The 27,251-nt window shown below is 39.7% G+C and overlaps 1 protein-coding gene across 1 annotated transcript in view; it reads left to right on the forward strand.

Annotated features, from left to right (window-relative positions):
* Positions 1-27,251, forward strand: part of DNAH6 (dynein axonemal heavy chain 6) — a 286,898-nt gene that overhangs the window by 140,063 nt on the left and 119,584 nt on the right. The window contains exons 38-45 of the mRNA XM_069583083.1: positions 7,033-7,254; positions 8,272-8,419; positions 11,377-11,534; positions 14,998-15,129; positions 19,685-19,856; positions 20,775-20,921; positions 21,528-21,601; positions 23,551-23,705. Coding sequence (XP_069439184.1) covers positions 7,033-7,254; positions 8,272-8,419; positions 11,377-11,534; positions 14,998-15,129; positions 19,685-19,856; positions 20,775-20,921; positions 21,528-21,601; positions 23,551-23,705 — 1,208 coding nt within the window. The remainder of the gene's footprint in view (positions 1-7,032; positions 7,255-8,271; positions 8,420-11,376; positions 11,535-14,997; positions 15,130-19,684; positions 19,857-20,774; positions 20,922-21,527; positions 21,602-23,550; positions 23,706-27,251) is intronic.

Genomic DNA, 27,251 nt, shown 5'->3' on the forward strand with positions numbered 1-27,251 from the left:
TATGGTTTTCCCAGTAGTCATGTATGGATGTGAGAGTTGGACTATAAAGAAAGCTGATGGCCAAAGAATTGATGCTTTTGAACTGTGGTGTTGGAGAAGACTCTTGAGAGTCCCTTGGACTGCAAGGAGATCCAACCAGTCCATCCTAAAGGAGATCAGTCCTGGGTGTTCTTTGGAAGGTCTGATGTTGAAGCTGAAACTCCAATACTTTGGCCACCTGATGAGAATGAAGAGCTGACTCATTGGAAAAGACCCTGATGCTGGGAAAGATTGAGGGCAGGAGGAGAAGGGGACGACAGAGGATGAAATGGTTGGATAGCATCACTGACTCAATGGACATGAGTTTGGGTAGGCTCCGAGTGTTGTTGTTGGACAGGGAGGCCTGGTGTGCTGCGGTTCATGGGGTCGCAAAGAGTCAGACATGACTGAGCAACTGAACTGAACTGAACTGAACTCTGACTATGGATACACCAAGACTACTCAAACTGATGAACATTCCATAAAATAAACTGGCCCATATTTTTTAACAGTGTCTGTCATGAAAGAAAACTGAGGAACTTTCTCAGATAAAGAGACTAAAGAGATATAATCAAATGCAATGCAATATCCTGGATTGGATCCTAGACTGAAAAAAATATGGCTATAAATAACATTGTTAATAGACAGTACTTGAATATAGAATGTAAGTTGGATAATAGCATTGTATTAATGTTCAATTTTCTGATTTCAGTCATTTTAGTGTGGTTGTAAAATATCCCTGTTTTTTAGGAAATGCTCACATACTTAGGGTAATACAGCATAATGTATATAACTGACATCTTTGAGTAAGAGAAACACTAAATCAAGAGGCAAAATGTGAACAGTCAGTTAATCTATATAAGAAATATATGGGAATTCTTTTTACTATTCTTTTAACTTTTCTATAAGTTTTGAATTATATCAAAATAAAAAGTTACCAAAAGTAAAATCCCTAAGATAAGAAACTAAGGCCTATGGATTAGAACCTTCTAGTAGATATGAAACCCTGCTGGATCTTCAAGATCATTGTATCATAATTGGACAAGATGAACCTAGTTGAAGACAACTGAGAATCTGAGACAGAGAGACAGATGCCTCTGGATCAACGGAAATGATCTGGGTTCATCAAAGGGCTGTGGGAGATGGCCCAGGGCAAATATTCAGTTCAACAAATATCTGTTGAAAACCTCTTACATGGTAGACACTATTCTGGATATGAAAGCTAAATCAAGTAACCAAAGTCCCTAGCCTCATAGACCTTACATTACTGTCAGGGGAGTCAGCCACAGACATGTATACATCAAGGACAATTCAGTGCCATGGAGATGAATAAAGCAGAGTAAGGAGGACAGTACTGAGGGTCAGGGGGAAACTGTTTTATATATTAATATTAGTCAGGAAAGCTTTGCTAATTAAGTCATGTACAGAGTTCTGAATAAAGTCAAAGCTCTAATGGTTCCGTAGGGGAAAGCATTCCAGGAAAACCAAATATGAATGCCTTTACTCAGTGAATGATTGCTTGACAGTTTTGAAAAACAGCAGACTTGCGAGGTCAGAGTGGAAAAATCAAGTGGGAGTGTAGTATAAAATGAGGTCATGGAAGTAAGCAGGGGAACAAAAATATAGCCTTGTGGGCCATTGTAAGGACCTTGATTTCACATTGGGTGTGATGAGAAGCTATTGAAGCATTATGACCTAAGATGTTTAGAAGGACAGTGCCAGCCCCTGTCCTGGAAGTGGTAATTCTACTTGGATAGCAGGAGGGAGTCCAGATGAAAAAGTGGATTCCTCCTTCGGTCTGCAAGCCCCAAATGAGTGGGCTGTTGGCTTTTTGTTTCTTGCCTCAATAAATGGTCTGACAGCCACATGGTAGTAGCCAGAGCTCAATGACTGTTATAGATTCTTCCTTCCTTACTCATCTGAGTTAAAGTGAGTGAATTTTTTCTTCTAATAAGTTTTTTTCAAATGTGGCCTCCTCTCTTCATCCTTACATACGTGCATGGTAAGTCGCTTTAAGTCATGTCCAACTCTGTGTGACCCCATGAACTTGTAGCCCACTAGCCTCCTCTGTCCTTGGGATTCTCCAGGCAAAAATACTGGAGTGAGTTGCCATGTCCTCCTCCTCTTCATCCTTATTGCCTCTCAATAACTCATTCTTTTCATTTCTTTTCTGGGTTGTTGAAATGCAAATTAATCATTCCCTTCCTTTTGGTCCTGTCCTTTCTGATTAAGCTATACACCATTATTTTTTAAAATTACAAGTTGCAATGCATTAATTGACATGGAATCAGTTGAAAGAGCCACAGCCCAGTTTTTAGAAATGAAATAGCCAGAAATTAAGGAAACAATTCCATTCACCATTACAATGAAAAGAATAAAATACTTAGGAATATATCTCCCTAAACAAACTAAAGACCTATATATAGAAAACTATAAAACGCTGATGAAGGAAATCGGAGGACACAAGTAGATGGAGAAATATACCATGCTCATGAATTGGAAGAATTAATATAGTGAAAATGATTATATTACCCAAAGCAATGTATAGATTCAATGCAATCCCTATCAAGCTACCCGCGGTATTTTTCACAGAGCTAGAACAAATAATTTCACAATTTGTATGGAAACACAAAAAACCTCGAATAGCCAAAGCAATCTTGAGAAAGGAGAATGGAATTGGAGGAATCAACCTGCCTGACTTCAAGCTCTACTACAAAGCCACAGTCATCAAGACAGTATGGTACTGGCACAAAGACAGAAACATAGATCAATGGAACAAAATAGAAAGCCCAGAGATAAATCCACGCACCGATGGACACCTTATCTTTGACAAAGGAGGCAAGAATATACAATGGAGAAAAGATAATCTCTTTAACAAGTGGTGCTGGGAAAACTGGTCAGCCACTTGTAACAGAATGAAACTAGAACACTTTCTAACACCATACACAAAAATAAACTCAAAATGGATTAAAGATCTAAATGTAAGACCAGAAACCATAAAACTCATAGAGGAAAACATAGGCAAAACACTGTCCGACATAAATCACAGCAGGATCCTCTATGACCTACCTCCCAGAGTAATGGAAATAAAAGCAAAAATAAATAAATGGGACCTAATTAAACTTAAAAGCTTTTGCACAACAAAGGGAACTATAAGCAAGGTGAAAAGACAGCCTTCAGAATGGGAGAAAATAATAGCAAACAAAATAACTGACACAGAATTAATCTCAAAAATATACAAGCAGCTCCTGCAGCTCAATTCCAGAAAAATAAGTGACCCAATCAAAAAATGGGCCAAAGAACTAAACAGACATTTCTCCAAAGAAGACATACAAATGGCTAACAAGCATGTGAAAAGATGCTCAACATCACTCATTATCAGAGAAATGCAAATCAAAACCACAATGAGGTACCGTCTCACACCAGTCAGAATGGCTGCTATCAAAAAGTCTACAGACAATAAATTCTGGAGAGGGTGAAGAGAAAAAGGAATCCTCTTACACTGTTGGTGGGAATGCAAACTAGTACAGCCACTATGGAGAACAGTGTGGAGATTCCTTAAAAAGCTGGAAATAGAACTGCCTTACAACCCAGCAATCCCACTGCTGGGCATACACACCGAGTAAACCAGAATTGAAAGAGACATGTGTACCACAATGTTCATCGCAGCACTGTTTACGATAGCCAGGACACAGAAGCAACCTAGATGTCCATTGGCAGACAAATGGATAAGAAAGCTGTGGTACATATACACAATGGAATATTACTCAGCTATTAAAAAGAATGCATTTGAGTCAGTTCTAATGAGGTGGATGAAACTGGAGCCGATTATACAGAGCGAAGTAAGTCAGAAAAACACCGATACAGTATATTAATGCATACATATGGAATTAAGAAAGATGGTAACCATGACCCTATATGCAAGACAGCAAAAGAGACAGAGATGTAAAGAACAGACTGTTGGACTCTGTTTGAGCGGAAGGGTGCTCAGGACTGGTGCACTGGGATGACCCTAAGAGATGGGATGGGGAGGGAGGGTCAGGATGGGGAACACAGGTACAGCCATGGCTGATTCATGTGAATGTATGGCAAAACCACCACAATATTATAAAGTAATTAGCCTCCAATCAAAATTTTAAAAAATTAAAAACAAACCAAAAAAAATATTAAATCAAACCTTATAAAAGTGGATGGTAGGCAATAATAAAGATGAGAGTAAATACCAATGAAATAGTGAAAATTTTCAAATGTAGAAAATAAAAGCAATTTTATAGACGTGTTGTAAGGATTGAATGAGTTATAAAATGGAAAGCTCTTAGAACTTTGAAATATTAAGCATCCATGATTATGAAAAAGATTATATACCAAATGAAAAAATATTGGTGATAATTTTAAGTAAGCAAAACAAAATATGGTTTGTAAAATCATATCATATATATATTTAGATACTTATATACATATGACATGTATCTATATATTTTATAAAACTATTCCCATTCTATGACTTTTTAAAATTATATACATGTATGCACAAGGGCTAGAAGAGAACATAGACAAATAAAAATCACTTTTAACTGAAAAAAAAAAATAAATGAAATAGCCACCATCACAACTTTTAGTTAACTCTATATTGGAGATCCTAGCCAGGGCAGTAAGGCAGGGAAAAAAAATAAAATATAAACTTTATTGAAATGAAATAAAGCTGTCGTTATTTGAAGGAAACAGAACTGACTGTGTAGAAAATCCTAATAAGGTTTTTTTAATAGAATAGAATATGAAATAGAGTGATACTTGGGGTAAATATTATACATATTTAAATAAACACAGCTATATGTATGTACCAGATCACCATGTGAAATTGAGTCACTGTCAATAAATATCAGCAAGATCCTCTTTGACCCACCTTTTAGAGTGATAGAAATAAAAACAAAAATAAGTAAATAGGACCTAATTAAAAGCTTTTGCACAGCAAAGGAAACTAAACAAAATGAAAAGACAACCCTCAGAGTGGGAGAAAATAGTAACAAAGCAATTGAAAAAGGATTAATCTGAAAAATATACAGGCAACTCATGCAGCTCAATATCAGAAACACAAGCAACCCAATCAAAAAATGAGAAGACCTAAACAGACGTTTCTCCAAAGAAGTCACACAGATGACCAATAATACATGAAAAGATGCTCAACATCACTCATTATTAGAGAAATGCACATCAAAAGTACAATGAAGTATCACCTAACACTGTTCAGAATGGCCATCATCAGAAAATCCACAAATAGATGTGGAGAAAAGGGAAGCCTCTTGCACTGTTGGTGGGGATGTAAACTGTTACAGCCACTATGGAGAACGTATAGAGACTCCTTAAAAAACTAGGAATAAAAGTGACATTATGACCCAGCAATCCCGCTACTGGGCATATATCCTGAGAAAACCAGAATTGAAAAAGACACGTATACCCCAGTGTTCATTGCAGTACTATTTACAATAGCTAGGATATGGAAGCAACCTAGATGTCCATCAGCAGATAAATGAATAAAGTGGAAGTTGTGGTACATATATACAATGGAATATTACTCAACCATAAAAAGGAAAGAATATGAGTCAGTTGAACTGAGGTGGATGAACCTAGGGCCTGTTTTACAGAGTGAAGTAAAAAACAGAAAAATAAATATCGTATAGTAAATGCATATATATGGCATCTAGAAAAATGGTACTGATGAACCTATTTGCAGGGCAGGAATAGAGACGCAGACACAGAGAACAGACTTGTAGACACAGCAGGGGAAGGAGAGGATGGGATGAATTGAGAGTGTAGCATTGAAACATATACATTACCATATGTAAAGTAGATAGCTAGTGGGAAGCTGCTATATAACACAGGGAGTTCACTCCGGTGATGACTTCTGTGATGACCTGGGAAGGGGCATGCTGTTGTACAGCAGAAACCAACACAACACTAAAGCAATTATCCTCCAATTAAAAATAATTTTTTTTTGAAAAGGGTCACTGCCCGGTAAGCTTGAAACACCACTGTTTTGTGCAGCTGCCAGAATGAACCTTCTGAAATGCAATCTGATCATGTTACCCACTTAGAATTCTTCACTGAACTCTTGCTGCAAGCTCTTTAACATATGAGGTTTTTATAATTTGGTCACATCTATGTGCCCAGACTTATCTCTTATAGTTTCCATGTGCATGGCACTTTCCATGGCTTCCAGACCTGTTTTCTTAGCGTGAACCCTGACTCCTTTTTCCGCATCCCCACTTTATCCCTTCTCTGCCCATCTGACTCCTGCTTATCCTTCAAGTCTGAGTTGTAGCATCACCACCCCCTAGTGTGTTAGGAGATGTTAGTAACTCAGTCGTGTCTGACTCTTTGCAACCCCATGGACTATAGCCCACCAGGCTCCTCTGCCCATGGAATTCTCCAGGCAAGAACCCTGGAGTGGGTAGCCTTACCCTTCCCCAGGGAATATTCTCAACCCTGGAATGGAACCCGTGGATCCTAGAGTACAGGCAGATTCTTTATTGTCTGAGCCCCCAGGGAAGCCCACCTAAATCTCTAGCCACTGCTACAACGCCCCTGTGAGTAGAAATGAGGCATCCCTCCTCTGTGGATGTACTAAACTCTATTAGAACCCTTTTCTCCATGAGTATTAACTAGTGTGTTTGTATCCTCGAGGTGGATTATAAAGTCATTGAAGACAAAGGCTGGGTCTTCTTCAGCATTTTCCCCCACACCAAACACAGTATTTGGTGTAGAGTAATCCCTTGAGTTTTGGGTCTTAATGTTGAATTAAATATTTTTAATGTAGTTTTAACATAGCACATCAGGCTTTTACTGTACAGTATTTCATGATTAAAGAATTGGACTCTGATACTTAAGCAACTACTTCTCTACAAGGCAACAAGAAATCCAAACCCATCCATGTTCTATGACTACCTTTGCTTCTACGTAACTATTTCTATGACTGTGTCAATCCTTTCAATAGTGGTGTTTAATTTTGTATCCTAGCTTCCCAGTTCTGGTGACCTATGGAGCATTCACATGGATTTTGACACCAAACGGCTGGATCCCTGGGAACGAATCATACCCACCTTCAAATACAGCCGAGACACTCCGTTTTTTGAAATGCTTGTCCCCACAGCTGACACAGTGCGCTTTGGGTACCTAATGGAAAAACTACTGGCAGTCAAGCATTCAGTGTTGTTTACTGGAATAACTGGAGTTGGCAAGGTAGGAAACCTACATCAAACAAGAAAGTGGTAGTTGCTCAGTCGTGTCCAACTCTTTATGATCCTGTGGACTGTAGCCTGCCAGGCTTCTCTGTCCATGGAATGCTCCAAGCAGGAATTACTGAAGTGGTTAGCCATTCCCTTCTCCAAGGGATCTTCCCAACCCAGGGATCAAACCTGGGTCTCCTGCACTGCAGGCAGATTCTTTATCATCTGAGCCACGGGGAAGCCCCACATCATACAAGAAGCTCGGTCCAAAATGAGGGCACAATGAACCTAGAATTGTAAGCCCCATAAATAACACCTTATTTCTCAGGGGAATTTCTTCTGAATTTGTGTCACTTTTTCAGGAAGAATATAACTATGCTGAACCTATATCAGCTCAACAGTTTGCCACTTTCTGAATAAATCCTTGGTGTCAATAATATATATAAACCAGAGGACCCTGTGAACCAAATCTTTTGTGTTTGGGAGCTTTTATGTTGTGTCCCTGAAAATTTCTGGGGCTGCCAGTTCACAAGTTAGGGTGGGAACCTGTCAAGGCAATTTGTGTCCCTGCGGACTATTAATGAAGGTCAGTCTTTCCCCTCCTGCCCATTTACTTCTACTCGGCACAGCGATGGTGTTTAGGCAAAGTAGAATATAGAGGAAAATGCTGATTATTTGGTCTTCTTGATTTGGGGGCAGTCCATATGAACAGGGACCCACTGTTTCCCTCTAAATTGTTTCCAAGTCTCTGACTCTTGCTATCAAATTAACCTGGATAGTAACCAAGATGGATTTTGGTATAAAACTAAAGTAAAAATTTTTGCTGAGATAGAGCTGATTAGAATATTTCCTTGGTTCTGATAACTATAATTAAATGGAATCTCCAGGAAGAAAAAGACTTTTCAATCTAGCTTTAACCTCCCTCCCTCCTCTTATCTTGATTTTACTCATTGTACCAGATTATTACTGGTATACATAATTGAAAGATATTGAATGTAAATCAATTAACATCTTTTTTTAAATTTTGAAGTCTGTTATTGCGAAAGGACTGCTAAATAGAATTCAAGAATCAGCCGGCTATGTCCCTGTTTATCTAAACTTTTCTGCTCAAACTTCGTCTTCAAGAACACAAGAGATCATTGAGTCAAAACTGGAAAGAAAAAGAAAAAATATCCTAGGTAAGATTTATTCTTGTCATTTGCCTCACACGAATTATTTATTAAGCTAATTCACAAAAACAGTACATGTAATAAAGTTACAATTGGATATTTCCTTTGCTTAATTTATCTGTAAAGGTAATTCTGTTCATGACATTCTTTCATGGCTTTAGATCTGGATATCTTACTGTTAGCAAGCAAGTCGTTTACGTCTGTCATCACCTTCAACTCAGAACATCTTCTCTTTCTACCTCTCCAAGGCGCTCCCTCACTCTACTTGCCCTTCTTTCAGACCTGCATTGATTTCCCTTTATTTAAAGCAAACAAACCTCTTTATATCTGGTGCACTGAGTTACCTGAACCCAGTAGGGAATAAGCATGAAACTGCTATGGGGTTTCTTCAGGCAGCACTTTCCCCCCAGGCTTTGTGGGATCTCCCTCACCCTTCCTTTTCAACTGTTTCGATCAATACCATAACTTTCTGGTCACTTGCCGTCATTTTGAGTCTGGTCCAATGAAATCTTCAATCCCAAACCTAATTTTTTTTTTGTCTTTTTTTAAGTATCGTTGTGTTAATCTCTGCTGTACAGCAAAGTGACTCAGTTATACACATATGTACATGCTTTTTTATATTCTTTTCCATTGTGGTTTATCCCAGGAGATTGGATCTAGTTTCCTGTGCTCGTCAGTAGGGCCTTGTTGCATATCAATCCCCAACCAGTGTAAAACTCCTCCCAGGGACTTCGCTGGTCCAGTGACACAAGCAGGTGGTGCAGGTTTGCTCTCTGATCAGGGAGCTAAGATCCCCACATGCCTCGCAGCCAAAAAGTCAAAACATAAAACAGAAGCAGTGTTGTCAGAAATTCAATAAAGACTTTTTTAAAAAGCTCTTCCTCTCCTCTGTTGTAAGCCAGATTTGTGGCTGGAGGTGCTAGAGGCGAAGAGGGGCATGGGTGCTCTTTTACTCTTCCCACCCTGCCTCTGGGAGGCTCTAGTGTATTGGGATGGCAGGGGAAGGGAAGGACAAGGTTCTCTGTAAGTGAAGTTTAGATGGGCCTCTGTGGGTTGTCTCTGCTTCTCTGCTGGCCAGACGGCTGTCCATGCCCTTGGTGTGACACGCTCCAAGAGCAGGCCCTCTGAAGGATTCTCGAAAGAACTGTGTGCAGGCCAAGCCCTGACCTCCCCACTGGAGGCTTCCCTGACCTCCCCGCTGGAAGCTTCCCTGACCTCCCCAGTGGAAGTTTCCCTGACCTCCCCAGTGGAAGGTTCCCCTGACTTCCACACTGGAAGGTTCCCCTGACCTCTGCATGGGAAGGTTCCCTGACCTCCTCCCCAAAAGAAGATTCCCTGACCTCTCCATTGAAAAGTTCCCTGTTGGCAATGAGTCTCAGCCCCACTCCGTCCCACCCTCCTGAGGCACATCCTGTAACCTCTTATGCTATGGTCCACTTGCCCAGCCCACAGCCCTTCTGAGTGGAGCACTAGGCCAAGCTCAGGCCCAGCTGCCCTCCACATGCCATCATCTCAAAAGCCTTGCTGTGCCAGCTGCTCTATCAACCCCTTTTTGTTCCTCCTTTCAGCTCAAGTAGATGCAGGTCAATAGATGCCAGTCTTTCTGGTGGGGGCCCCAAATTTTTATGAATGATTGTCTTAGAACCCTTCCATACCCCTGACCTGCTACTTGACTTCCAGAGGCCAGAAAATGAAGTGAGCCCATGAGATATACCTTATTTTCTTTGCAGTTGTCACTGATGCCAGATACCAGCATGAGTGGAGTCACTTCCTCTGCTAAAGTTGTTCTCTTTTCTCTGTTTATCACTTTTTTTTTCCTGAATGTACATATTGACTTTCTTCAGGTTAAATATGACATTGTACAGCTCCAGTGGATTTCCCTTTGACTCAGTTTGTTGTTGTTCAGTTACCCAGTCATGTCTGACTCTTTGCAACCCCATGGACTGCAGCCTCCTAGGCTTCCTTGTCTTTCACTATCCCTGTTTTGATGTTATAAAGGTGCTTTTGAAAATCCAGCCATGCTTTCCCTATGGAGGATAGTAGGATAGCATTTATGTAAGGAAGCCTGGAGATTTGTCTGCTTCCTAGTGTGAAAACGAAATGACCTTCTTCACTCCGTGCCCAGGCTGTGCACTTGGTGAGGATGGTTGGGAGTGGTTGGGGTTGAGGAAGGTCACCCAAAGTGCAGGCATCATCATCATCTCACCTGGATGGTGAGAGTGAGTGCTGTGCTTAGGATGCACTTCATTTCCTAGGCTGGAGATTCTTAACCTAGAATTACAAAAGCATATCTGGGAAAGCTCTCTTGCATTTTCTAAGAAGGCCTGCAACTTTCAGCATATTTTCCAAAGGATTCAAGCAATCAAAAAGAATCCCTCAACACTGTAAATCAGTTATGTATGCTCAGTTGCTCAATCATGTCTGACTCTTTGCAACCCCATGGACTGTAACCTGCCAGGCTCCTCTGTCCATGGGATTTCTCAGGCAAAGGTACTGGAGTGAGTTGCCATTTTGGTGAGGGACCATCTGATAATGTGGGTATCCTGGCTGAGTCTATAGCTCCCTGTCAGAGCCTGGATGGGACCAGAGGGAGGTCTCTCCTCCTCAACTCAGGATTCCCCTAGGGCCTTCCTCACACTTAAGAGCTGAGCTCATTATGACCTACATGGTGTGCATCGAGTCCAAAGCCTTACCTAAGCTTTGTCGTATGTTTTGAAAGTTTCAAAAGTGAGTCACTCATTTGTGTCCAACTCTTTGTGACCCCATGGTCATTAGCCTGCCAGGTTCCTCTGTCCATGGGATTCTCCAGGCAAGAATACTGGAGTGGGTTGCCATTCCCTTCTCCAGGGGATCTTCCCAACCCAGGAATCAAACCTGAGTCTCCTGCATTGCAGGCAGACTCTTTACCATCTGAGCCACCTTACTGAAGACAAATCATAATTCTTAAACTCATTTTCTTTCCCTAGGAGCACCAGGAAACAAACGAGTTGTGATTTTTGTTGACGACCTAAACATGCCCAGGCTGGATCGCTATGGCTCTCAGCCTCCCATTGAATTACTTCGGCAATATCAAGATTTTGGTGGATTTTATGACAGAAACAAACTCTTTTGGAAAGATATACAGGTTACTTTAGGTTTTAAATGACTTTGTGTGTCTCCATGTAAACAGCAATGAAATGTGGTGCACTCATTAGTTAGAGTTGCCATAACTAAGTACCATAGACTGGGTAACTCAAACTGTAAAAATTTATTTTCTCCCAGTTCTAGAAGACGGAAGTCCAAGGTCAAGATTTCAGTAGGGTTTCTTTGTTCTGTGGTTTCTCTCCTTGGTTTACAGATGGCCACGTTCTCCCTATGTCTTCTTATGATTTTCTCCTTGTGTCCATCTTTGTTCAAATCATCTCTTCTTATAAGGAGACATCAATCATATTGGATTAAGGCCCATCTTAATGACTTCCTAGTTAATTCTTTAAATACTCATCTCCAAATATAGTCATATTGTGAATACTAGAAATTAAGGCTTCAGCCAAAAGGAGGTTCAGTTCAATTCAGTTCAGTCGCTCAGTCCTGTATGACTCTTTGTAATCCCATGAACTGTAGCATGCCAGGCTTCCCTGTCCATCATTAACTCCCGGAGCTAGCTCAAACTCATGTCCATTGAGTCGGTGATGCCATCCAACCATCTCATCCTCTGTCATCCCCCGTTCCTCCCACCTTCACTCTTTCCCACCATCAGAGTCTTTTCAAATGAGTTAGTTCTTTGCATCAGGTGGCCAAGATATTGGAGTTTCAGCTTCAGCATAAGTCCTTCCAATGAACACCCAGGACTGATCTCCTTTAGGATGGACAGGTTGGATCTCCTTGCAGTCTAAGGGACTCTCAAGAGTCTTCTCTGACACCACACTTCAAAAGCATCAGTTCTTTGGCACTCAGCTTTCTTTATAGTCCAATTCTCACATCCATACATGACTATTAGAAAAACCATAGCTTTGACTAGACAGACCTTTGTTGGCAAAGTAATGTCTCTGCTTTCTAATATGTTGTCTAGGTTGTTCATAGCTTTTCTTCCAAGGAGCAAGCGTCTTTTAATTTCATGGCTACAATCACCATCTGCAGTGATTTTGGAGACCAAAAAAATAAAGTCTCTCACTGTTTCCATTGTTTTCCCATCTATTTCCCATGAAGTGATGGGACTGGATGCCATGATCTTAGTCTTCTGAATGTTGAGTTTTAAGCCAGCTTTTTTACTCTCCTCTTTCACTTTCATCAAGAAGCTCTTTAGTTCTTCTTCACTTTCTGCCATAAGGATGGTGTCATCTGCGTATCTGAGGTTATTGATATTTCTCCCGGTAATCTTGATTCCAGCTTGTGCTTCATCCAGCCTGGCATTTTGCATGATGTACTCTGCATAGAAGTTAAATAAGCAGGGTGACAATATACAGCCTTGACATACTCCTTTTCCTATTTGGAACCAGTCTGTTGTTCCATGTCCAGTTCTAACTGTTGCTTCCTGACCTGCATACAGATTTCTCAGGTGGTCTGGTATCCCCAACTCTTTAAGAATTTTCCACAGTTTATTGTGATCCACACAATCAAAGGCTTTGGTGTAGTCAATAAAGCAGAAGTAGATGTTTTTCTGGAACTCTCTTGCTTTTTCAAAGATCCAACGGATGTTGGCAATTTGATCTCTGGTTACTTTGCCTTTTCCAAATCCACATTGAACGTCTGAAAGTTCATGGTTCATGTACTGTTTAAGCCTGGCTTGGAGAATTTTGAGCACGTGATTGGCCAAAAGGAGGTGGAGACACTCAGCCCATGGCTAATGGCTTCGATGTTTCTTATATGTGTGCTCAGTTGCTCAGTCATGTCCAACTCTTTGCCACTCCATGGACTGTTGCCTGCCAGGCTCCTCTGTCTATGGGATTCTCCAGGCAAGAATACTGGAATGGGTAACCATTTCCTTCTTCAAGAGATCTTCCCAACCCAAGGATGGAAGTCATGTTTGTTGCATCTTCTCCATTGGCAGGAAGATTCTTTACCACTGCACCACCTGGAGTTAAGGCTTCAGCACATGAGTGGTGGGAAGGAGGTACAGACAAACACATAAGTCAGCCCATGACGTATGGCCTTAGTGTTCCTATGTGTAACTTCATTCAATCTATACTGAGTTCTCACCCTGCTTGATTCATGAGATTTATAGACAAGTGTGACAGCCCTGGCCTCCTTAGCTTCAGATTATAAAAGACCATGTTTTGTAATGCAGGGTTATGTAATGTGGAGAGAGATTAGAGGGAGGCAGGAGTGGGCAGTGGATTGATGATCAGAGAATCTTTCCCAGAAGAGGTGATATCAGACAGGATTTTGCAGGCAAGGCAGAGCAAACCAAGGAAAGGGGGCTATTTGCATCTCAAAGCAGATAGTTTGGAACACTACTTATGGGGTGTAGAATACTACTTTCAAGGTATGGAATGTGGGCACCAAAGCAACAGGAGAAGCAGAGGTCAGACCAGAGGATCATAGTGCCGTGAAGAGGAATGTAGATTTATCTTCTAAGACAGGGGTCCCCAACCTCCGGGATCTAATGCCTGATGATCTGAGTTGGAGCTCATGTAATAATAATAGAAATTAAGTTCACAGTAAATGTTATGCTCTTGAATCATCCAAAAACCATCCCCCACATTGTAGGTGGAAAAATTGTCTTCCACAAAACTGGTCCCTGGTGCCAACAAGGTTGGGGACCACTGGTGTAAGTCATGGGGAACCTCTGAGGAAGCATTATAGAAAGATCCCCTTGGCTTCAGGGAAGGTGTAGGCTAAAAAAGAGGCAAGATCAGAGGCCCCTGTGAGATCATATACTGACCAACTGAACATGTTGTGACCAGAGGCTCACGGGAACCTAGCTCTGTTTTTCCCCTAGGAGCAATGGTTCAGGATGCATTAAGTCAGTGTTCCTGGTGATTTTATAGAACATAACTACCACAAATAAGAATTGACTATTCTTACTATTTGTTGAATGAATGTACTTTAACCTAAGGTACAAATTCTTACAATTTTTTAAAATTCAATTTTTACATAGGAGTATTTCTACAAGGTCAGTGAGTTAGCTGAATGACCTTGAGTAACTTATTTAACCATCTGGGGCCTTGATTTTTTTTTTTTCCATCTATAAAGTGGAGGTAACAACACTCCTAAGGTGATCTCCTAAGGTGGTTGTGAGAATTAAGTTAGATAATGTGCAGGAAAATACAACACAATATTATCCTATGATGGTGTTGTTGTTTTTCAGTCACTAAGTCTTGTCCAAATCTTTTGCAGTCCCATGGACTATGGCCCACCAGATTCCTCTGTCCATAAGATTTTCCAGGCAAGAATACTGGAGTGGGTTATCATTTCCTTCTCCATGGGATCTTCCTAACCCAGAAATCGAACCTAGGTCCCCTGCATTGGCAGGTGGGTTCTTTACCACTGAGCTACCAGGATGTCCTGTGATAGGTCCTCCAAAAATGTTGGTTGAGTCCTGCCATTGGGATGGGTATATCTCATCTCCATCTTTGCTGGGTGACCCAAGTGGATTTCTCTCCATACAGGATGTAACAATCGTATCAGCATGTGCACCTCCAGGTGGCGGCCGCAACCCTGTGACCCCTCGCTTCATCCGGCACTTCAGCATGCTCTGCCTCCCGATGCCCTCAGAGCACAGTCTGAAACAGATTTTTCAGGTAAATGTGGATTCCAGTCTGGGCACAGGGGGTAAAGAAAATTTATCTGTTCCAAAGCTCACACAATCAGCACGGCCTGTTGTGTTTTTAGGGAGCCCATCCATTCTTGCCTGATCAGAAACCATGTAAACACAGAGGCATCTGGGCAGTAGTTGATAGGCATTTATAGTCTGTGTTTATAGTCTCAGAGGTAGTCTTATAAATGAGGATAGAGAGTCAGAACACCTCCCATACCTCTAAGGAAGGCTGTATTCTGGGCCCTTGACTCTCAGGAGATATCATCCCCACCTAGTTCCCACCTCGGTGCTCATCTCCTCCCTGACCGCCATGTCTGTGTCCACTTGCCCAGCAAAGCCCAGCCACAATAACCAGCGAGTTCAAGCTCAGCATACCTAACCCAGAATTCATCACCCCTGCCGCCCCCATCCTCCCAAGAGAAACAACCACCGGTATTTCTTCCATCTGTACAAACTTCCCCAGGAGACCACTTCTTTGTCCTTTAAAAGGGGTAAGTAACTATTTTTAGGTATTTCTCTGGTGTCATTTCTTATCTTTGTCGTAAATGGAATATATTAAAAATTTAGATCATAAATTTAGATTTAGGTCCATTTACGACAAAGATAAGAAATGACACCAGAGAAATACCTAAAAATAGTAACTCTGATTTTGACTTTTCTCAGTGGTGCTGATGAGACTAAATTATGCTCTGTTCAAAAACACCATGATCAGTAATATAACTAATTGACAAATGAAAGCAGAAGGGACATCTGCCAAAATTTGGGTAATTAAAATAAATGCCTGTCTTCATTATGTACACATTAAACTTATCATACAATTACTGTATGATATTTGTATTCTTTGCTTCAAAGAATTTTATAGTATCAAAATATTTTTTTTCTAAAAATAAGCATGAGAAATTAAACTTACACAGTTGCACAAAGGAAGAAAACAATTTACTCCCAAATAAGTTTTTTTTTTTTTTACTATTTAAACCATACCACATAGGAGTCATTTGAATAGATAATGCATAACTGATAAAATATATAAGAATGATCATTAAATTATTTCTTATAATCAACACAGAATTGCCTCACATACTCATCAACATGGGGATTGTTAAATATTATGTTATATAATAAATGTTATATAGTCATTAAAAAAAAATAAAAATAAAAATAAAAATAAAAGGGGTAAGTAACTGTGTCTGCCCTGTAAGTGCTCGGCAGAAGTGTTCATTAAGTGCACGGCATTATTCTGAACAGAACGATGAAAGACCTTGAAGCAGCATGACCAAGGCGAGTATGTCATGCCAACTATTAATAGCAAAGATGTTTAGAGGAGACAGCTAGTGAGCCAAGTCCTGCAGGGTGAAATTGACAGAGAGGATCAGAAACACACAGGTGAATGTGGTCACAGAGGCTGGAAGTGGTAATGTGGCATCCAGGTAAGTTAAAGCAGGTGACTGGTCAGGAGAAACTGGCTTTGGTGACCATAGCCCAGGAGTCAGAGAGGCAGTAATGCTGGCATTAACCAGGCTCTACATTTACCAGCATCTCCTCCTTCCAATGGGGCCTTCTTAAAGGAGAGAAAGGACCAGACCCGGCACATACACAACAGTGTATAGAAATTAGTTTTCATGTTGAAATAGCTTACATCCGTGGGAAATTATTTTTAATAAATTTGAAGTCATTCCAATAAGCTGTTTAGGATCTAAGACCAAAAGGATACATGAGAAATGCCACATTTGGAAAAACTTTTAGGTGGCTCAGACGGTAAAGCATCTGCCTGCAATGCGGGAGACCTGGGTTCGATCCCTGGTTCGGGAAGATCCTCTGGAGAAGGAAATGGCAATCCACTCCAGCACTCTTGCCTGGAAAATCCCATGGACAAAGGAACCTGATGGGCCCCAGTCCATGGGGCTGAGCGACTTCATTTATTTATTTATTTAGAACAGAAGAAGATGGGAGCTTATCTCCCATAATTAAGCAACAAGTTAAAAAACGTGACAGGAAGCAGGTAACAGGGACCAATACAGGTATTAGAAGACTTTTTAACCCCCTCTTTTTGTTGAGTACCTTTCTGTATATATTCTAAAGTCTGAAATGAGTGATTCACAACCATGCTGTCCTAACACACCCTTGTGATGTGATCAGTAGTGAGGGAATGTCCCGAGTAACTTATGCCTGATGATAAAGTACTGAACTTGCAAATTATTTTGCATTTTAATAAATTCAACCAAATTCAGAGTTATCCCAACAACAACAAAAATGGCATTCTTAACTCATTCCAAAATGCTTTCTTGGGTGGGAAGAAGAAAATAGAGTCTGGGCTCCTGGAAATCAAATTGATCTGAATCTTCAGCCTCCTGCCTCTGCCTGTAGGAATGTTACATCCACAGAAATGTGTCACTTACAGGAGCATCATGCAGCAAATATGTCACAGCTAAAGATAAGCAGCAATTACTTCTTCCTGCTGTAACTTAGAGGCTAGTATTTAAAACTCGCACTAACCAAGGCCACAATGGAAATGCAAAGCAGCAAAACTGAGATTCTGAGGGCCACTAAGTTGGATTATATTCACATGGGAACATGTGTTTTCCTCATTACCAAAATGGACTGGATATTTTATCTGTAGAAGGAAAGAACTTGGATTCTAAGCTTTCTTTTTAATCACAACCCATCTAAGCAGAGTTCAAGAGTTCACAGTCCACCTTTCCTGTCCTTTGTGTGGAGGAGAAGGAACCTGGGGATAAACAAGAATTGAAAAAAGCAAAATCAACAAGTAAAAGCAAATTTGTTGATAGCAACACAAATAAACTGATTTATGTTTACTATACAAAAGAAACCTATAAGTCTACATAGTATATGTATACATATGTGATATATAATATGCTTATATTTATAATGTTTTTAATCATCTGTTAGTTCTAAAGCAATCAATAATATCACTACTTTCTTGTGAGTCTATTTTAAGTTAGTTAAACAACACATATATGCAGGGAGAGTCCCATTAACAATGGGTCACAATTTGGATTATGTATAGTTGTAGGTGGATCAAGAACCACAGTTCACACACATTTTAGTTGTTTATCTGCTGGAATTTTTTGTGCAAAAATATGCATCACTATATATTCTGAAGGTAAATTGAATAGCACACAACAAATTAAACGGATAATGTTGTCACTAAATTAGGTGTAAATTCTTTTTTGCTTTTTTTGGCTACTTGGAATCTGGGATCTTAGTTCCCTGACCAGGGATTAAACCCACACACCCTGCACTGGAAATCCAGAGTCTTAACCACTGGACCACCAGGGAGGTCCCTGAACTTAACTGTAAATTCTAATTAGAAAGATATAACAGCAGTGATTAAAAGCCATGATCAGCTCCATAAAACATTACTAATATCCTCATGACAAAGCCATCTTTCCTTAAACTATGGAAATTCTGTCTTTGTCTTATATGAATATTCTCAGTAAAACTTTTAAAAGTTGCCAAACATGTCACATAAGCCAGAGCTTTGGACAGAATACCAAGCTGTGATCCTCAGTAAACTTGATAGCCACCTGATAGTTTTAATTTATGAATATCAGTTTAATAACCCTTCATTCATTCACTAAAGAAATACCTGATGAGTATCAAGCATACACCAGATGTTGGCACATCACGTTAAGCAAAACAGATGCCACCCCTGTCCTCACAGATCTTCTACCATAGAGACAGATAACATAAATAAATGAACTAACATATATGTAATTATAAATATATACTTATATATATATAACTGTACTTGCATATATACAACTATATTTGTATGTAAAATACTATATTTGTATATATACAACTGTTGTTGTTGTTGTTCAGTCGCTAAGTCGTGTCCTACTATTTGCAACCCATGAACTGCAGCACCCCAGGCTTCCCTGTCCTTCACTATCTCCCGGAGTTTGCTCAAACTCATGTCCATTGAGTCAGTGAAAGTGAAAGAGAAGTTGTTCAGTCGTGTCCAACTCTTTGCGACCTCATGGACTGTAGCCTTCCAAGCTCCTCCATCCATGAGATTTTCCAGGCAAGAATACTGGAGTGGGCTGCCATTTCCTTCTCCAGAGGATCTTCCTACTGCAGTCCTATCTGCAGTAGGCCTTTGTTGTTTATCTCTTTTATAGACAGTAATTCGTATATGCTGATCCCAAGTGCCTGATTTGTGAAAAGTGTTCGTTGCTCAGTCGTGTCCAACTCTTTGCGACCCTGAACTGTAGCCCACCAGACTCCTCTGTCTCTGGAATTCTCCAGGCAAGAATACTGGAGTGGGTAGCCATTCCCTTCTCCAGTGGATCGTCCCAACCCAGGGATCAAACTCAGGTCTCCTGCACTGCAGGCGAATGCTTTACTGTCTGAACCATCGGGGAAGCCCAAATGCCTGTTTTACCCATTTCCCTGGAAAAGAAGACTTTTACCACCCATAGGTCCTTGCACTGGAATTTGATCAGGTCTGGAGTATTTGAAAGATAAATTTTGGTTAAAAACATTCCAACCCTCTTATATTACGTTTCTGGTTCTAGGCCATCTTAAACGGCTTCCTGACTGACTTCACACCAGCTGTAAAGCAAACTGCATCCAACATTGTGGAAGCCTCAGTTGAAATCTATAACAGGATGAGTGTTGATCTTCTGCCAACACCAGCCAAGTCTCACTACGTGTTTAACTTGAGGGATTTATCTAAATGTGTGCAAGGTAGTGTATGAAACTCTCATTCCCTGGCCTGCACCCTCCTTCCATTTCCATTCACCCACACATCCCTGCGTAAAAGTGTATGTACATGGGTGTCTGAGATTTGCCTGGAAATTCCATTACAGTATCCCTGTTTTAGTCACCCTCCACCCCCACCCTTCACTGACTGCTTCACAACTTTCCTCAAACCATCATCCCATTTCTCACTCCCAGCTGGTGGCCTGTCTTCTTTTTCACTGAAGAAAAAAAAAAAAAAAGAATCAAACCAGAAGGGGCTCCTCTTCCAAATCTCCCAGACACCCTGCCCTTGCCTTCTCTCCCACTGCAGCGGTTCAGCTGTCCCTGCCCCTAATATGTGCCAACAGCCCCTCTGGTACTGAACCCATCCCCTCCTGCTGACTCTAGGATTTTGCTTTTATGCGTCCCCCTTCTCTTCTGCATCGTCAGTGCTGCTTCTGTCAGATCATCCCTAACAGCATACAATTCTGCTATAATACCTCCCATCTGAAAAGACACAATTCTCTTGGGACTTCCTTGAATGTCCAATGGTTAAGACTCTGCCTTCCAATGCAGGGAATGTGGGTCCTATCCCTGGTCAAGGAACTAAGATTCTACATGCCGCAGTGGTGTGGCCAAAAAAATTTTTTAATAAAATAAGCTACGAAGATATTAAAAATAAAATTAATAGTTCTCTTTAGGCTCCATATTCCCCTTCTGCTACCCTGCTCATTTGTGCTGATAATATGTCCTCAATTTTGCTTTCAAAAAATGAGGTTGCAATGACTATATATATATATATCCAACTATCCATTTCCTTTAGTTTGGGATAAAGTTGAACTTACAGATTTTCTCATTAATTAAACTATCACTAGATATTCCACAATTGTCAAGTTTTTCTTTTCTCCCTTTCTGAAAAAACAGGTATTCTTCAATGTGACCCAGGAACAATAAGAGAAGAAATACAGATCTTCAGACTCTTCTGCCATGAATGTCAAAGAGTCTTCCATGATCGTTTGATTAACAACGAAGATAAGCACTATTTCCATGCTATTTTGACAGAAATGGCCAGTAAATATCAATCTTTATATCAATCTATCCTTCTTTATTTAGTTAGGTTTTTTCAGGGGTTATTTTTATTGTTTTACTAGAAAAACAATTTGTTTTCTAATCCTAGCCATTAGATGACCAAGGAGACACAATTTGGTTTCTACAATGAGCAAAATAAATTATAATCATTCATTAGTAACAGTTTTTTACTTTGATGACCCACATATATAACAACATGTGAAGTGTTATGAAAATCATTTTATTGAAGTTCAGGAAGGATTAATATTCCTAATTCAGTATAGAATTTTAAGTAGAGGAGGGAAAGTAGAAAACAAACAGCATTTTGTCAGGTAAGAAGCCAGGATACTTCTAAAGTATTTATTTATTAATATGTATTCATATGTTATTTAATAAAAATGATTATAAATAGTAAATATTCTTAATCTTAAATTCAAGAGATTATCAATCAAAGCAAAGTGGTGTGGTATTAACATAGGCTTTCAGTTTCATGTGTATTAATTAGGCTTCTAAGTAAAGTAGCAGGAGTAGTTATTGTGTATATCTTACCATTAATACCCTGCATTCAAGCTAATCATTATATTAAAAATTGATTTTATTTTTTAATAGACAAACATTTTGGAATTGCTATAGGCCTGGAATATTTTTTGACTAGGCCCATCATATTTGGAGATTTCATTAAGGTAAGTGTGTTGTAGTGACTTGACTACATTTGAAGTTTATAAAACATTTACTGTTTTCTAGTTCAAGTTCATATTCTACAGGAGCTTTGCACGTGTGAAGATTCAAGACCTAGACTGAGGGGTGGGGGGTGGTCAGCAAACTAAGGTCCATAGTCCAAATCCACTCACCACTCATTTTTGTAAATGAAGTTCTATAGGAGCACAAGACCCATTTGACTCTGTCTTATTTATCTGGTTGCTTTCTAATGACCAGACAGACTGAAGTACTAGCAACAGTTACTATATGACCTGCAAAGCCTAAAATATTTACTACATGGCTCCTGAGAGAAAAAGATTGCTGACTTCTGATCTAGTTACATTCATTTTGATAATAGTGAATCAGAGACTGAATTATCAGGTATTCCATTTGAAGGAAGCAAAGAAGTTTAGTCTGTTAACTCAGAACTGGAATTCTCTTACCAATTAGTTAGCCTCCTTCATTTCAGGGTAGCTCTAATTAGTAGCAAAACTTTCCTTTTACTAAGTGCTTCAGTCCTGGGTGTTCATTGGAAGGATTGATGTTGAAGCTAAAACTCCAGTACTTTGGCCACCTGATGCAAAAAGCTAACTCATTTGAAAACACCCTGATGTTGGGAAAGATTGAGGCTAGGAGGAGCAGGGGATGACAGAGGATGAGATGGTTGGATGGCATCACCGACTCAATGGACATGAGTCTGGGTAAACTCCAGGAGTTGGTGATGGACAGGGAGGGCTTGCGTGCTGCAATTCATGGGGTCACAAAGAGTCGGACACAACTGAGCAACTGAACTGAACTGAAGTGCCTCAAATCTGTCCCCCCTAGTAACATCTACATAATTTTACCTTCTAGACCTACCTAGAATATACTTCTTATAGGTGAATAACCTTATTCTAGGTTAAAAGACTTCTATCTAACTAACTACAGTACCTATGTTGACAGGCAGCCATCTAGTTTTACCAAGCTGGCTCTTGCTTGGGCACACACAACACTACTAGTGTCTCTGAGAAAGCAAGGGCCATGTCTGTTTAGTTCAACTTAAATCCTATTTCCTACACAGAGCTGCAGCAGTGGCTCTCAACCGGTGGTGTTTAAACAAATGAATGGATTCATCTTTATATTGTATTTATGCAGTATCTCACCACTCTGATAACCCTAGACAACAAAAAAATGGTAATAATAAACAATTTATTCCATGAACTATATATATTTAATGTTTCTTTTTAAAAGTTTAAAGTTTATTTTCAGGTGGTGATTATATTTCCTATGTGTTCTAATGGTGGTATTATCAAATGGGAAATTGAAGCAAAGCAAAAAGAGCAGTTGGACTCTTCTTCCATTGCCTATGTGTATTTTAGTCAAAGATTTCAAAAGAAAATGTCCCCAGGGCAGTTGCTATGGCAAAGACAATAAATTATCAATAGGTCCAAACAGGAACTCGGTGCCCTATAGTTTGTACCAAATATCATTCTCAATGATTTATTTAAACAAATGACTAGTATGCAAAAACTACATATAGTTCTGGCATGATTTTTTAATAAAACAGTCTGCTAATTTTCAACCATTTCACTTTTCTGATGTCAACAGCCTAGGAGCAAAAGTATGAAACCAGAGTTAAGTTAAATGAGAGAGAAGTGAGAAAATTTTTTTAATTATTTCTGAACTTCTGTGTGAATTTTATTGCAAAGATCATTTGAAATTCCAGTGTCTCATTTGAAGAAGTTGAATTAAATGAATTTTTCAGTTAACCATGAATATCTGAGTTGCTTTAATCCCATTTCCTTCATTTTACAGCCCTGCTAGCATATATAAGCAAATGACTAAATAGAAACAGAAATAAAAATAATGGCCCCTCCTAAGGTTATGTATATGATATATGTTTATACATCAGAATTGATCCAACTTGGTTCTTATCCAATAAATCATCTTCTAGTTTGGAGCAGATAGATCTGACCGGATTTATGATGACATGCCTGATATGGAGAAAATCGCAAATGTTCTACAGGACTACCTTGATGATTATAACCTTATAAACCCCAAAGAAGTAAAGTTGGTGTTCTTCCAGGATGCCATAGAGCATGTTTCAAGGTAAAGTGCCATCAAGTACCCAATAATGCATTGATCTATTTCATTTATATTAAAAGGTAAGGATTAAGTTATATAAACTCTTAAAATTGACTGCTAGATGGACAAAGGTCTATTACCAAATCTTGCTATAACTTAAAAGTTATTTTTGATATCTTTAAAATATGTATGGCATGAACTTTGTATGCAATCTCAGAAGTCATTATTTTTGCAAAATATTAATAGATTGTTTTGTTTTGAAAATGTCCTATCTCATTACAAAACAATTTTTAAAATCTAAATGTGATTTACAGAAATATATAGAGTAGCCAGGCTGATTTAACATGCATGCCTAAAGAAATAGGAGATTTTACTTTGTTTGTAGCAAAACAAGTCAAATGCAAGGACCGTAGATTTCATCTGCTTATGAGTCTGACTCATACCCACTGCAGGTGTCCTGTGAGGGTCATCCCTGATGTATAGGTATCGAGGCTGAATATCTGCAGTCCTTGGGGCACACACAACTTTTTGAAGTGGCTCTTGTCCTGTTGAACAATTCTGAAATTGTAAATCTGTGTTAAAAATGCTAAAATGACAAAGTTATACTGTATAGCACAGGGACTTATATTCAACATCCTGTGACAAACCATAATGGAAAAGAATATGAAAAAGAATATATGTGTGTGTGCATAACTGAGTCACTTTGCTTTACAAAAGAAATTAACACTAAACTGTCAATCAACTGTACTTCAATAAAAAAATTTTTAAGTGTTGGAATGACCCTTCAAAGGTAAGTTAAGATCTGTTCCCCGTAACTTCTGATACTCCATCTTCTGGAGCAGTATTCATGATACCAATGGCACTGAGTGTGAATGTAAACCATAATATGGAATATCTCATTTAACTTCAGTAACACTTGTCTGTGGCTCAATATCATGATCTTTCTAAATATGAGGCTCAGAGAATGTTCCAATGGTCTGATGCTATATAATAATCCACTGTAATACTTAGTAGCTTCATTTTTTTTTTTTACTTTATTTTACTTTACAATACTGTATTGGTTTTGCCATACATTGACATGAATCCACCACGGGTGTACATGAATTCCCAAACATGAACCCCCCTCCCACCTCCCACCCCATATCATCTCTCTGGATCATCCCCGTGCACCAGCCCCAAGCATCCTGTATCCTGTATCAAACATAGACTGGCAATTCGTTTCTTACATGATAGTATACATGTTTCAATGCCATTCTCCCAAATCATCCCACCCTCTCCCTCTCCCTCAGAGTCCAAAAGTCCACTCTACACATCTGTGTCTCTTTTGCTGTCTCGCATACAGGATCATCATTACCATCTTTCTAAATTCCATATATATGTGTTAGTATACTGTATTGGTGTTTTTCTTTCTGGCTTACTTCATTCTGTATAATCGGCTCCAGTTTCATCCATCTCATTAGAACTGATTCAAATGTATTCTTTTTAATGGCTGAGTACTACTCCATTGTGTATATGTACCACAGCTTTCTTATCCATTCATCTTCTGATGGACATCTAGGTTGTTTTCATGTCCTGGCTATTATAAACAGTGCTGCGATGAACATTTTTTCATTATTTCTCATGGGTCCCAGCCATTCTCCCCTGGGATCTCTCACACAGTTGCAATCAGATAGCACCTAGAACACCTGGCCCATCTCTGCCTCCATGTGGACTCCACTGTCTCTGCGTGGGCATCATGAGAGTGTTGGGACTTCTTACACGGTAACTCAGGGCTCCAAAATCTTGTGCCCCAAAAGACTACCAGGCTGAAGGTAAATGGCCTTTCACAACACAGCCTTGGGAGTTACTCAGCATTGCTTCTGCCATACTCTATCAGGCCAAAGATTCATACGGATTCACAAGACAGGATCAGCAACTCTACCTGTTCGTAGAGTCAAAGCAGGTAGAATCAGAAACATTACTGCAGCCAGTTTTGGATAACATTGTGTGCCACAGAGAGATTAAGTCAATTGTCCCAAGCCCTCTTGCTAGTGAGTGGCAGGCTGAGGATCATAAGCAGTGTTTCAGGTTTCCCAGTTGGTTCAGGGAAGAGAATCTGCCTGCCAATGCAGGAGGAAGGTTGGGAAGATCCCCTGAAGAAGGAAGTGGCAACTGGCAAGAAAGAAATGGCCCACTCCAGTATTCTTGCCTGGAGAATTCCATGAACAGAGGAGCCTGGCCAGCTTTAGTACATGGGGTGCAAAGAGTCAGACACAATTTAGTGACTGAACAACAGCCTCTAGCTGGCCAGTGACAGGCTACGGGGATCATAACCAGTGCTTAGATTCTGGCTTCACCGGTAGATGCCTCGGCCCAAAATGGATCCCCTCTTTTTCATAACAGTTCCTCCAAATACTTGAAAATCATTACCAAGCTCCTCTTAGCTTTACGTTCTCCAGGCACAATTATCCCAGACTTTTCACTGTTTCCTGTTAGTGATTATTTCCAGTCTTCAACATACTGAGCCCTTTATCATTTTTCAATGTTTCACTTAACATGTGATACCCAGATTTGATGTAGTATTCTGTGGAATAAGCTGTGCAAAATGTGTGTGAGGGCAAGATTTCCCACAGGCTACTACCACGGAAAACAATTGCTTTGTTTATTTCCCTTGTCAACTATATTTTAGTGTTGGACCATATTAAGATTGACAAATCTCCAGAATTATTTTTTCTATAACCACAAGCAAGCCAAGTCTTTTGTGTTTCCCATACTTCTGCTATTTAATTAACTCTAATTCAAAGATTTATGTTCGTCACAGCTCAAGGGTTGTAAAATACAATAGTTTACCATTGGGTTGTCAAGATACCACTTGCTTCCCATCTGCCCCTGCCAAAATACCCACACGCTTTCTCCTAACAACTTTTATTCCCATGGCTCAGGCAGTCCCTAAGCCTGAAAGAAAATAAACTAACAGCAGAATCCTGGTCTGAGAAACTTCCTGAAGAATAGACCAGACAATAGGAAAAGTCAGCTTAATTATATTTATAACCTTTCTTACTTTCATGAATGGGAATCACCAGGCTACTTAAAGTTTGCTTAAATTATTACAGAAGGAAATTAAAAACCATTTGTAGAATGGGGGAGACTTGGTTTTCTGGCAAAAAAGACTGCCATGTGAATAATGATGTAGATGTTTTCTCTAGAGAGGATCGGTAGTTAGGAATTAGAGGAAATAAGAGCCTTCAAACACCTGCTGCTGATTAGCAAGGAACAGGGCTTCCATGGTGGAAAGCAGTCTGGGGGCAAATACCAAATATTCGGTAATATAACAGATAGTACATTTCCATTTATTAGCATTCTAGGCTTTTGTTGCACTGAATAACTGAATAAAAGCTTTCTCAACTCAGAAAAAATTAGAATTGACTTCAGAGCCTGTGCTTTCAAAGAGAAGTTTACATCAGACTATTTATATGTTACATACCCCCAAAGTTGTCATCACACTCCAAAGATGGTCAAATGGCTCTCTCTATAAAGCCATTAACAGGACTTCCCTGGCAGTCCAGTATGCTTAAGACTCCAGGCAGCCAC

Source organism: Ovis canadensis, chromosome 3 (assembly GCF_042477335.2).
Source record: "Ovis canadensis isolate MfBH-ARS-UI-01 breed Bighorn chromosome 3, ARS-UI_OviCan_v2, whole genome shotgun sequence".
Taxonomy (NCBI): domain Eukaryota; kingdom Metazoa; phylum Chordata; class Mammalia; order Artiodactyla; family Bovidae; genus Ovis; species Ovis canadensis.